The sequence below is a fragment of the Natator depressus genome, chromosome 3 (assembly GCF_965152275.1).
Source record: "Natator depressus isolate rNatDep1 chromosome 3, rNatDep2.hap1, whole genome shotgun sequence".
NCBI lineage: Eukaryota > Metazoa > Chordata > Testudines > Cheloniidae > Natator > Natator depressus.
In genome coordinates this window covers 162,793,160-162,805,880 of record NC_134236.1, presented here as the reverse complement: position 1 = coordinate 162,805,880, position 12,721 = coordinate 162,793,160, and the positions used below count along the sequence as shown (strand labels likewise).

The following is a 12,721-nucleotide window of genomic DNA, read 5'->3' as shown; positions in this document are numbered from 1 at the left end:
ACTGTCATCAACAGACCCAGCTCAGAGTGTCTATGCATTCCCTCTCTTACTGAAGAGCCTCAGTTTAGATCCCATAATATGGTCTGAGGTCGCAGGGTTGGAAGAAAAAGTGACAATGACTGGAAGAAACTCCACAGAACAGTGCCACATTGTACAAGACACTTTAAACCTGAGGCCCACCAGCTCCCTGCAGCCCCCCCCAGCATTTACCTAGAGCGACTACAGCCCAGTGACCCACTGGGGGCAGGGCAGGCTCCCCGCCTGCCTGCCCTGCCCCCACGCCACCCCGGGAAGTGGCCGGGGGGGCACACAGGGGTCTGTGTGTTGCCCTGGTCTCTCCTCCAGGTACTTCCCCCAAAGCTCCCATTGGCCAGGGAGCTTTGGGGGAGGTACCTGGAGGAGCGGGCAGGGCAACACACAGACTCCTGTGCCTGCCCCTAGGTCCCAGCCGCTTCCTGGAGCGGCACGGGGGCAGGGCAGACAGGGAGGGAGCCTGCCCTGGCCCCGGTGCGCAGCAGGCTGGACCCGCCCCCCAAACCCCTCCTGCAGCCGAACCCCCTGCTGCACACCACACAACTCCTGCACCCCGCCGCCCTACCCTGAGCCGCCTGACGCACCCCTCCTGCACCCCAACCCCCTGCCCTGAGTTGCCTGCCACACCTCGCGCCCCTCCTGCACCCCAACCCCCTTTCCTGAGCCGCCTGCCACACCCCTCCTGCACCCCGATCCCCTGCCCTGAGCCACCTGCCGCACCCTTCCTGCACCCCTCCTGTACCCCCTGGGGGCAGGGAGGGGGTGGAGTTGGGGTGGGGCCGCGGTGGGGGGCATGGTAAGTGGTGCAGCCCTCAGGCCAATGTACCAGTCCTCATGTGGCCCTCGTGTCATTTGAGTTTGAGACCCCTGCTTTAAACTGAGATAGCGAGATACAAAACCAAGTGACTGCAACAACTATACACCCTTTCTGTGACAAAAAGCAAATTTAACAAGTTTTATCAAAGGAGCCAATGAAGCAAAGTCTTTCTAAAAACTATACAACTTCAGCTGTAGTTTTTTATTCTATTTGCTAGACCAGTAGTTTTCAACCTGTGGTCTGCAGACCCCTGAGGGTCCACAGACTAGGTCTAAGATTTCTAAAGGGTCTGTTCCTCCAGCCAAAATTGTTTTTGAGGTCTGCAAATGAAAAAAAAAAAAAAAAGAGGTTGAAAACCAATGTACTAGATAATGAAACTCTGCTAAACAGTCTGATCTCCTACCAGGTTGCAGCTTCCATTGACTTCCAATTTGTTGTGCAACATAAAAAGCTTATCTATTTCAAAACAGTGCTACGTGTAAAGACTCTTCACCAATATAAAAATGCCAACCATGAGCCAGATCCTCAGATAACATAATTGGACTTACCTTCACTGAAGATCTGACCCCACAGACATTTTTGTAGCCCAGAAGAGTATATCTACATTTTTTAATATAGACTGGGGGAATCTAGCTTAAGTTTAAACTACTCAAACTGCTTTGAAATATAACTTGAACATTTGGGAAAAGAGAGCCTAATACCTTTTAAAAAAAAACCCAAAACTGGTGCTGATGGTAAGGAGAAAAAGCAAGCAAAAGCTGTGTTGACTAAGAGGAGAATACATGAGTTACCTTACTATTTCGGTTGACATATTGCTTGAAATCTTCATCTTTACCTAGGACAGGTTTGGTGATCAGATGGTCATAGTTAACACAGACGGCTGGAATGAGAGGTGCATGTGGGGTCTCTGCAAGCCAAGTGATCTTAGTGGTTTTTTTGTAGTCCTTGTTCTCCATGTTCAGCTTGGCATCAATGGACACAATTTTCCTGCTTGAGTTTCTACAGAAGAAACAGAAAAATGTGATGAAACAACATCTTTACACAACAATGAGGGTATATATTTGAATATTTCTTAAGACAATATCAAAAATATGGGAATTGTTGATCAAAAAGGCTCATGTCAAAAATAGTCTTAGAATGCATTGTGCATGGACTAGAAAGATGATATTTTCTAGGACAGAGTTCTGTAACTCACTGGCCATCAGAATTCTCCAGGGACAGATACCAAAAAGATCTAGTATAGATTTTTGTACAAGATCTTTTTGTTTTAAAAAAACCCTACTAGTGGTCAAGTATGTGACTGATTAATTTAAAGTCATCATGCATTTCAATTTATTTTTAAAATGCCATTTAGTTTCAGAGGAAAAGGGAGAGAATCTCATTGTTAGGTATCAATCTGCACTATTCACATGAGTCTGAAGGGCTCTCTTGATTAAAAAAACTGAGAACCACATTAATGACTTAGAAAAGAGCATTCTCTTATCAGGAGAGAGATCATTTGATCCTTACCTGTTAGGTTCACTCTCCCTGGGGCACCTGGCATTGGCCACTGTCGGTAGATAGGATACTGGGCTGGATGGACCTTCGGTCTGACCCAGTACAGCCATTCTTATGTTCTTATCACTACAGGCCATATTCAAAAGGCTAATCTGTTCCCCACCCCACCCCAATTCACTTTTATTCCAAGTAAAATATTTTTGATCAGATTAGGATTTACATGAAAAACATAGCAAATTAATTATTCTGGTAACTTCTGAAGCAGTACTTTGCTATGAAGAGATACCAAAGGGGATATGCAGATGAAGTCTTCCTCTATACTAAGACAGATGTACTTTAGATTTACATCTGTGATTGGTATACAGTTGCCATCAAGCAGAGTCTTGAGATGCTTTTCAATACCTTTCTATACTACAGATCATCAAGAGGTTATACGTAGGAGTATTCAAAGTTTTGGAAAAATCACCACACAGCAGGCACTTCTGAAGTATTTCCATTGTTTTAATTTATTAAAAAGTAGCAGCAAAATGCTGTGCAAGGCATAGAAAAAAGCCTTACACGTTTCCATAAACCTTCCATCTTTCTAAGCTTTCAGTGCAATGATTTTGAAGTTAGTTACATCACATTTTAATTTCACATTTTTTTTTGCAACCTTGCAGCCAAACAGATTTTGTTTTTCAATCTGCAAGAGCATATGTTCACTTTTAGGATGAGAGCTCTTATACCAAGTATCAGTCACAGAGCAGATTTGCAAGCTGTTATAAGGTGACATGGGCTTTTTTTTAAAAAAAAATTCATACTGTAAGAACTAACAGACAGTAACAACTACGGAAGTGCGTCAGTAAACTGAATAAGAAGAATTTTCATGCAATATCTGGCCTCACTGGTGATTTCAGACCCAGAACTACAGTAAGATGTACTATTTATTAAACAGGCAGCTGTGTGATCCATTTAAAAATGATTATCCATGCTATCTTTTAATATTTCAAGATGCAAGAAGGCTATTCTTGTCAATGAAAAGCTGAGGTGCAGAAACCTTTACTTGGAATTACTTTACACTTGTTACCTGTGTATTTTAGTGATGATAATGTTGCCCCAATTTATGAATGTAACAGTCTCTCCCTCAGTCAAAGTCTCTGCATCTGCGCCGTCAATCAGCACTTTGGAGCTGTACCACACAGGCTTCAAGCCAACATCAGCATTCTGTGTATTAAGAAAAATACAAAGTTGGTTATCATACAAGTTGACTGGCTTAGCTAACAGAGCTGAGTCCTGACACACTGCTTTATATGAGTGTACACAGAAAAAGAATTACAATACATATCACATACTTAAAAAGAATCATAACTAAAACAGGGAAAAGTTCTCTGCACAGGACAAAAGGAGGGATGGGTCTGAGCAGTGTTGCCATTTTTATACAAGTCATGCTATTTCACGTTTTTCTTAAATCCCCAGCTCCCAGAGTCATGTGATTGCAGGAGAATCTTAGCTTTTTATTAATAAAATGAGTTTCTAACCTTTGGGATTGCAAAGAAAAGCTTAAAAACGTGAACACATTGCATCCTGAAAGCTCTGAAGTCAAACAAAACGCAAATGCAATCTAGTCTTTAAAAAATAGGTCACCCGATTTTTAAGCCACTCTCTCGATAGTTTGGGGCCTGTCATGATTTTTTAGAGTTTGGGTTTTGTAGTACTGTCAACAAGAGAGTTTTATTCATTCCTTTCCCAAGACATGCAGTCTGCAAGGACAGAGATAAGGAGGAGGTGAAATGTGGTAGTGCACAATTTCTCTTCTCCTGAGATCTGGCTTCATCTCTGGTCACAAGCAAAATGGGTTTAGGAGTCTAGCTCATCCCCTGGTGGACATGCCATTAGCAATTTTTAAATTAAGTTTGAATTAGATCATATCTTCTAGAAAGAAAATCTAACAAAAGTTAATTCAGAGAAATATTATACAGGAGGTCAGAATAGAGCACAATGGTCCCCTCTAGCCTTATAATGTATGAAAGCACAGAGATGTCCAAGTCCCTGGCTTGATCTCATTCTTTAAGTGCTAAATTGTAACACTAGACACTCCCTCCCAGGTCCCAGTTGATTGCTCTAACCTATGGCTAACGTCAGTCTTAATGATCAGTACCATACAGTAGTTTTTAAAAGACGACAAATGCATGCACAACCTTTGGATGTTTGGCCACTTCTTTCATCTCCTCTAGGGCTTCAGGAACATTCACAGTGACCACTTCATCCTTCAGTAAAGCAGTATACCGAGGTGCCACTGGGTCTATGACCTACGGGAAACAAAAAGAAGATAATCATGACTATTGGGCAGTGTCAGAGCAAAAGATTACATGAAACAAAGTAAAGTGAAAATATAGGACTATTAAGTGGTATTCTTTGTGTTACTGCACTTGTTTGCCTTTTAATGCTACTTTCACCAAAAGTTATAAAAAGCAAGACAAACAAGAAAATATATAGTCAAAAGTGAGCAATCCTTAAGCAATTTTTCAGACTTTCCACAAAAAAGTCTGTATTTAAAACAGGCAAAGTTGTTGATAGCAAACAGGTACCATCATACTGCAAGTAAACCAGATCTCAAATCAATGCTTCACTGAGAAGGACGACAGTAGAGCTATATTGGTGTAGTTATACTCTGTATGTAACTGTACTAAATCTGCCTGCTGGACCATTTTCTTTCTAGATAAATCCATTTTAAAACAACATGTTGGATGCCATACTTTTGCTAGCACAGACCCTGATCCTATGTTCATTTCTCAAAGACTCAGAGATAGCTTTGCCTGCGCAAGGAGCACCAGTTGGGTCTATAATATTAAGAAACACCATTTTAATACAGCAGCATTAGATCACTATAATAAGGCAATACCATAGTATTAAACTCATTTTTGAGTTTCCCACCATTGTGTCTTCTTGCCAAACTAGTCACCATCACAGCCTCTCCCTATATTTTTTTTTTTTATAAAGTCTGTTTTCCCTCCCAGCACCACCTTTCACAGGGCCTCTTGAATCTCTTACAACTTACTTTCATAAAACATTTGGAGATGCTTAGAATAATACAGTACACACAAGGGGCACTAGAGGGCTAGCAGGAAACAGTGGTAGACTAACTGGCAGGTGAGTTGGGTGCTAAACTGAATGAGTGCAAGTAAATATTTTTATGTTTATCCTTTCACTGCAACAGGAATGCACACGTAAACAGCAATTTTACAAGTAAACAGTTTGTCAATCTATTTTATACCCAACTTGCTTGGCACTAGCAAGTATGAGTGTGCTTTGGATTCACAAGTCATACATTTATCAGTGAGTCAGTATATGCGACAGGTTTCAGAGTAACAGCCGTGTTAGTCTATATTCGCAAAAAGAAAAGGAGTACATGTGGCACCTTAGAGACTAACCAATTTATTTGAGCATAAGCTTTCGTGAGCTACAGCTCACTTCATCAGATGCATACTGTGGAAAGTACAGAAGATCTTTTTATACACACAAACCATGAAAAAGTGGGTGTTTACCACTACAAAAGGTTCTCTCTCCCCCCACCCCACTCTCCTGCTGGTAATAGCTTATCTAAAGTGATCACTCTCCTTACAATGTGTATGATAATCAAGGTGGGCCATTTCAGTATATGTGGAAGCCATACCCTTGAGGTGTTTCGGACAGATGTAATAGGAAATGGCTTGTTAAGGTACCTCAACATCCAGAGGCCTCATATGCTCCTGTATGATTTAGTAACTAAAATACCTAAATTTTACAATTAAGGTTATGATTTTTTTTCATTGTTATAACCATGCCCTTTGTTTTAATAATTCAGGCCAATACTCCCCGAGGTAACTGTCTCTACAATGTAACAGCATAAAGCAGCTCTCTGCCTGCAGAGATCTTTTATATCAGACTGGGAAATGTGTAGGAACAATTTCTGCCCTCGTTTGTATTATTGACTCCAATGCAACGGCACAGGTAGAGGACGACAGAATTTGGCTGATAAATATGGTGCTACCCAAGGAGCAGGAATTTCAAGACACTTAATTAAAACAGTTTTAAATATACTATCAACTGCCCCATATTTTTAAAAATCCACTACTCAAGTAAGTTATTAGTATTTATGCAGCAACAGAAAGAACCAATTGATAATCCTTATTATACACCAAGTGGACCAAATACAAAAGGTAGGAAGGGATACAAGACACATGCCAGACAAGCAAATACTACTTAAATGAACAGATCTGCAGTAAGGCCTCAGCAAAAACAAGCAGGAATCCCAATGCAAGAGTTACAGGCATTCACACAAGTTATACAGTCAGCATTCTAATGATTCGCCTTATTATAGTGTCCAAGCATTCACTGCCAAGAAGCAACTAAGCAACTAACCATATTAAGATGCAGTATTCCTTATTTGACACTCAGTTAAGGAACATCAAAAAGGGATATATATATATATATATATATATATTTTCATTCATTCGGGCACAGGAAATACACAAAAGGCCTCAGTACTTTCACTCCAGAAAGGAAAATTGGACAACATGAATTGACTGGAGTAGTGTTTCCATCTACTTTGACAAATAAGTCAAAACAGAACTGGACAGCATTTTAAAAACAGGAATAATGCATTTTAAATGGATCTATGCAGCTCATATTACCTAAGCAAATGTGATTGTGCTATGAAGCTGCATAAAGATGGCTTATGCTATGAATGCTTACAGTACTGTAAGCCATGTGCTAAGGCAAAAGAAGCATTAAGTAATACCTTCTTACAGATAGCTCGCAGCTTGAAAGCAGAAAAATGAAATGCAGAGTTTTCAGATCAGATTCACAAAAAGTATCATTACCTTTCTGCATAGTTCTAAGTAAAACAACTCAATATTGGTTTAGCAAGTCAATATGATTAGTGCTAGCTCATGTTAGAAAGAGGAGACATTCCATTTTCCTGAAAATGTGCCAGATGATGCAATATATTTAAAAAATTGCTACTCTTTATGATGAGCACTCCAGTGAACAGTGGATTCACTACATAACCCAGGGACGAGGATACCAAGAAGAAACAGCATCAAACTCATACAAGCATGTACCTTTTTGTTAAATGACCAAATTTTATCCCATTCCATGTTCACAACAGATCGGGAGGAGCCCTGGAAGGCAAGATTAACAAACAAATAATCTTGAATATCATTCTTAATGTCTGTAGAATCACAACAGAAATGCTAAGCATGTTTACCAAAAATAACAATGTATTTTTCAGCTTAATCCTCATCTTACAAAATAAACATTAAGGGCCCATTGCTGCCATAATCTCAATCCAAACTTCCATTGATACCAATGGGAGTTCAGCACACTACAGGCTCAAAATCTTGCAGACCCATAAAATTTTACACAAGGGGCTGCTCACATGCATAAATGTAAGCAGGACTGGGACCTAAGCCATGACAGGCATGAGTCTTCAAAAGGAGAAAATCTTGGCAAAGTGACATAAATGCTTCAACTGAAAGCTCACCATATGTAGTTTCCAAGTTTACAATCAGACTCTAAGAATAAGATGGGGAAGGGAAAGACAACACTCACCTGTGCAGCAATAAACTGTTTTAGTCCTTCAACAGTCATGCCTCTTCTCAGCACACCACGCACAGTGGGAAATCTTGGGTCATCCCTGGCAGAAAGAGGAAAAAAGTTGAGAGGTTCATTCAGTATCTACTATTATGCACTAAATTATGTTCATTAACAGGTGATAATGTACTGATTTTTTAATATTTGTGTAAATCACAGTTTCAAGAAAATAAACTTTTGTATTATTTTGCATGTGAGAATTTAGTGCTGGGTGAAAGAGGCTAGCCTGACAGCCCAGGAAACTAAACTTCTCTATCTATGGACAGTTCTAATACAGATTCTCTCTCGCTGCGGGCCAGCATTCCTGAACACTAACTTGGGATGGGAAACCACCTCTTAGTGACAGCAGCTCTTTTCCACACCAATTCAATCCTTGGTGTGTCTGTCAAGAATTGAAGAGGTACCATTACATGTCCCCATCACAAGTCAATACTATGTACTGGGGACTCAGATGTGCTATCCTGCCCCCTCCTTCCCTTTTATTCTAAAACCATTCTTTGCCCCTCCTATGCCAAAGTTTGGAACTTCCAGCTTTCTTCCTGTATCTTATTTAAGTTTCAAACTGGGAGGAAAAAGGTGGTAGTACTCTAAGCTCCACCCATAAAATAAATTCTGCCCGTGTGAGTCACCAAAATGAGAGACTGCTCACAGTATATTGTGCAGATGTTCAGAATACTCTGAGCTCCCTTTAAGCTCCACTGGGCTTCCTTGAGTGTGGCTCCCTCTCGATGTGACTTAAAATACATCCATGGACTCTACTAAGTTCTTTGGATTTGGCTCTTCCTTGATGGGAGGGGGAAAAAAGTGGTGGTCTCTCCTAAGTGTCACCCACTTGTGGAATCAAAAGTAAAAACTTAACTCATAGTAAGTTGTACAGATCTGTGATTTTCCCCACTCCAACTCCACTTCCTCTTCTTTTACATGAGGAAGGGAATAGTCAATGTTTAGATTTAAAATCATTCCTACTAAGCATCTAAGTTAATAACTCATCAAGATGAATGGGGCAGTTCAGATCTCAGATACTGCTCAGGCTCTCTGCAGACTCAAACATCTCTGCATCAGTTAACAACAAAAACGTAAACTGTTTCTTCACAGATTCTGGAGAACAAGATACCAGCTTCCAAGAGATGCTAGTACATTGTCATGCACCAGCTCAATCTGAGCCCTGATTTATTTAAGATCCTTTTGTTGTTGTCACCCACTTTCCTAAGTTCAAACACATAGGTCTGAACAGTGCTAGACTTGGAAGGGCACCAGAAACAATGGAACCAACCCAACTGGTACTAAAGTCTTAATTAATATAGTAATATTTTGCACTCCTATATCACTTTTTATCTGTAAGTTAATACAAACATAGAAACTGCCCTACTTGAGCAGCAAACCAGTGTCTATGTAGTTCACTCTCCAGTCACCAACAGTGGCTAGCATCAGATGCTTCAGAAGACTTAACCCTGCAGTAGGCAGTTATGGGAAAACCTGAGCGCCACCCCCACTGGGAAAAAAAAAAAGTTTCCTCCCTCCATCATTAGGAGGTAAGTTACCTCCTACCAGTTTATGCATTTAAGCTGAAGGGTTTATTCCTTCCAAAGCTAGGGTTTTTTTGGTTTGTTTTTTAAATATTTACTATTCATTTAAATATACTTGTTATCCATATAACTTTTTAATCCTTTTTCTCAACCCTGCTATCCTCTGAGGCTCATAGGTATTTTGTGGCAACAAGATCCGGTCTAATTGTATGCTATCTGACAGTATTTTCTTCTATCAGTTTTGCTACTTTGCAAGTCCACTGAACGCTCACCTGTACTTCTATGGGAAAGGGGAATAAAAGTTCCCAATCTACCTTCTTTGTACCATTCATTATGCATTTATGATGTCCCGCTCTCTTATTTGTCTCTTCTCTAAAATAAACAACTTTGGAAGACTCAGCGCCTCCCACTAAAGTCAAAAGGTGCTCAACATTCTCTCAGTCAGGGCATTTTAATGCCTGAGTCTCTATTAAGAGGTCTAACTTTAGGCACCCATTTTTGAAAATTTTGACCTGAGTGCTTTACAGGGGTAGAAAAAACGTGTCCCCATTTTATAGCAGTAAAAACTGAAGCAGAGCAAGGCAATACTAGTATATTTCTTGTCCTGGAAACACAAATATGATGGTTAACTTGTAAATCCCAACAAAATTCCCCTCCTCCCCCCATTTGGCTTGCTCCAGAGAAGACTGAAAAAAAGAGGAAATTGCTGTAGGCATTTATAAGACACCTACACACTTGGCATTTAAGTGCCAAGAAAACTAAGAGAAGAGAACTTACAGGCTATAGGTGAAAAAAGTTAGTATTTCTTTAACCAAAGAAAAGTGACTGCATGCATTCTATAATTTCCTTTATGAACAGCATACATGTGTGGTTACATACAATTGCTGCTATAGCAGAAATGCATAAAAACATACCATCCATCTACCAGCCCTTCATTGACAAACCAGGTTAGCTTTCTTTTAGATAGCACAGTGTTGTTGAGGTTTAGACGACTGTACTCCCAGATGTATGGCTTCCTTATGCCCAAGGCTTCAATGATCCAGTAGAACTGCTCGTCTCTGTCATGGTATTCTGTTGTTCTTAATGCGTGTGTGACACCTTCAATACTGTCAACAATGGGGCAGGCAAAGTCATATGTAGGATAAACACTAAAAAGAAAGAAGAGCTTAAAATAAAAAGTCAGAAAAGAATACACATAGTTTACCTGCATCTGAAAACCATATCCATAAAACTAAATACTACTCCATACTTTATAATCACTCAAAAATCCTTAAAATGGTCACTAGAACTCCATCAAAAATTAGTTAAAACAGCACATCTGATACTGAGCTCTTCTATAAAAAAGAAGAAACAAATTAAAATATATTAAATGACATTTTATAAGCAAAGGCAAAACTATCGAATAATTCAATCCCTCAATACTTCAAAAACCGAGAAAAAATTTTCAACACCTACATTTTTCCCTACACCTTGTACCAATATGTATCATTAAAAAAAAAAAATCCGTGTTCGGGCCATAGTTTAAACTTCAACAGCCAGCGATTACAACAACAGAGGCAGTGATTTGTCAATTACAAGTGAGTACATTATACCTCTGTTTTAAATGCATTTCTACCAAGAGCCAAAGCCACCATTTTAGTTCAACATCCATATCAAGTCAACATTTCCCATCTGTTGAAGCTATAACAGTGGGAAGAGTGGGTGGAAACAGGTGTTTCAAGTAAGGAATAAACTATAGTGTTCTGCAAATAGTCTTAGTTCAATGCACATGAAGTAACTCTTTATACTGAATGAAAAGAACAATTGCTATGAACACGCAGTTGCCACTCAGCTAAATAGGTCAATGACACCACTTCACACTAAAGATTAACCTTCAAAGTTGAGAGATTAAGTAAAAACAAAATCCAATTGTTTGGCTGCTTGTAATGCAGGCAGTCAAAATGGTTTGCCAAGATTTCTTAAGAAAAATGGTACTCATCACATGTGGAGAGGTTTTTTTATTTTTCCTTTTTAAAATGGCCCAGCTTACAAAGACATGAGAATAGGGACCTGTTATAGAATTTTCATCAGTGGGTACTGTTATGAAATGCTGCCAGAGCGCAGGTTTTAAAAGTCCTCTGAAGAAGTTTTGTCATTTCTACAAGGAGATTAGCTACACATTCTGGTTGAGAAAATGCAAGCAACTCCTAGGAAGTTAAAAAAGAAACCTGCTGAAGAGTAGAAAAGAAAGCATATCAAGGTCAATATTAATAGAAAGTGCACGTACTTGTAGTTACTTGCAGTGCGTGGGTGTGGTTGGTTTTTGCAACGATAAAGGGTTGGGTCCCTCATACACCCATTGTTACTATTCATGTCTATTTTTGCTCGTAGACAACACATTTGTCCACATTCTGTTCCCTTTTTCATTTCTTCCCACATTTGTAGATTCTTCTCAACAGCTACCAAACAAAAAAATTTAATACTTTAAGTTACCTAAGGTATTTCTGACTAGTCTCCAGCACCATATTTTGTTACTGACATTGTCAAACATCAAAGGTATTGCTGCATGTGTTTAGATCCAATATCAAACAGTCCAGCTTTCCTCACACACTTGTAGGTGAGAGTAAGATTATACAGCACATATGCATTATGAACATATATAGATGTAATAAACTGGTGTGTAACAACAAGCTTCTTGAGTCTTTTAGTATTGAACGGCATGACGCTGAGGACCTCAGTGTTCCTACTGGCTTGTTAAGTACTCCCAGTATACAATTAAAAACTAAAGATAGGTGGGATGATTAACAATAGAATGAAACAAGATTATATTCCATTGACAAAGATAACAGGGCCAGGAGAAGAGCCATAAAGCATCTTACAGTTATTTCTGTGCTTAGATTCTATTCTCTGCTCACGCTCCATTTTCATTTGTTCTGCAGGAGTATCATCCACATACGCCTTCCCTTCTTGGATAAGCTTCTCAGCATATTTTATTATAGTTTCAAAGTGATCTGAGGTATAGGTAAATTGATCTGGTTTGATGTGCAGCATGGCAACGTCATCCAGGATAACCTGCAAAGAGCGATACTGGAATATTCATACATGCAGAGAAGCCTTCTAACTCTATGCCAAGCTTCTTTTGAATTTTAAATGTCTCCATTTGCCGAACCATTAACACACAATGGAACATATGAAGGTACTGAAGTTACCAAAGGGATACATAGGTAGTGATTGCTATAAGGCAGGAGAATGAGAT

The 12,721-nt window shown here is 39.6% G+C and overlaps 1 protein-coding gene across 6 annotated transcripts in view; it reads right to left on the bottom strand.

Annotated features, from left to right (window-relative positions):
* Nucleotides 1–12,721, bottom strand: part of EPRS1 (glutamyl-prolyl-tRNA synthetase 1) — a 60,303-nt gene that overhangs the window by 28,399 nt on the left and 19,183 nt on the right. For 3 of the 6 annotated variants that reach the window (XM_074949236.1, XM_074949238.1, XM_074949240.1), the window contains exons 8-16: nt 12,345–12,537; nt 11,753–11,924; nt 10,401–10,634; nt 7,919–8,003; nt 7,429–7,488; nt 7,107–7,127; nt 4,525–4,635; nt 3,414–3,550; nt 1,642–1,849 (exon numbers count right to left, since the gene is read on the bottom strand). In XM_074949236.1, the coding sequence (XP_074805337.1) occupies nt 1,642–1,849; nt 3,414–3,550; nt 4,525–4,635; nt 7,107–7,127; nt 7,429–7,488; nt 7,919–8,003; nt 10,401–10,634; nt 11,753–11,924; nt 12,345–12,537 (1,221 nt within the window). The remainder of the gene's footprint in view (nt 1–1,641; nt 1,850–3,413; nt 3,551–4,524; nt 4,636–7,106; nt 7,128–7,428; nt 7,489–7,918; nt 8,004–10,400; nt 10,635–11,752; nt 11,925–12,344; nt 12,538–12,721) is intronic. The other 3 variants (XM_074949237.1, XM_074949239.1, XM_074949241.1) reach the window with 1 other exon arrangement.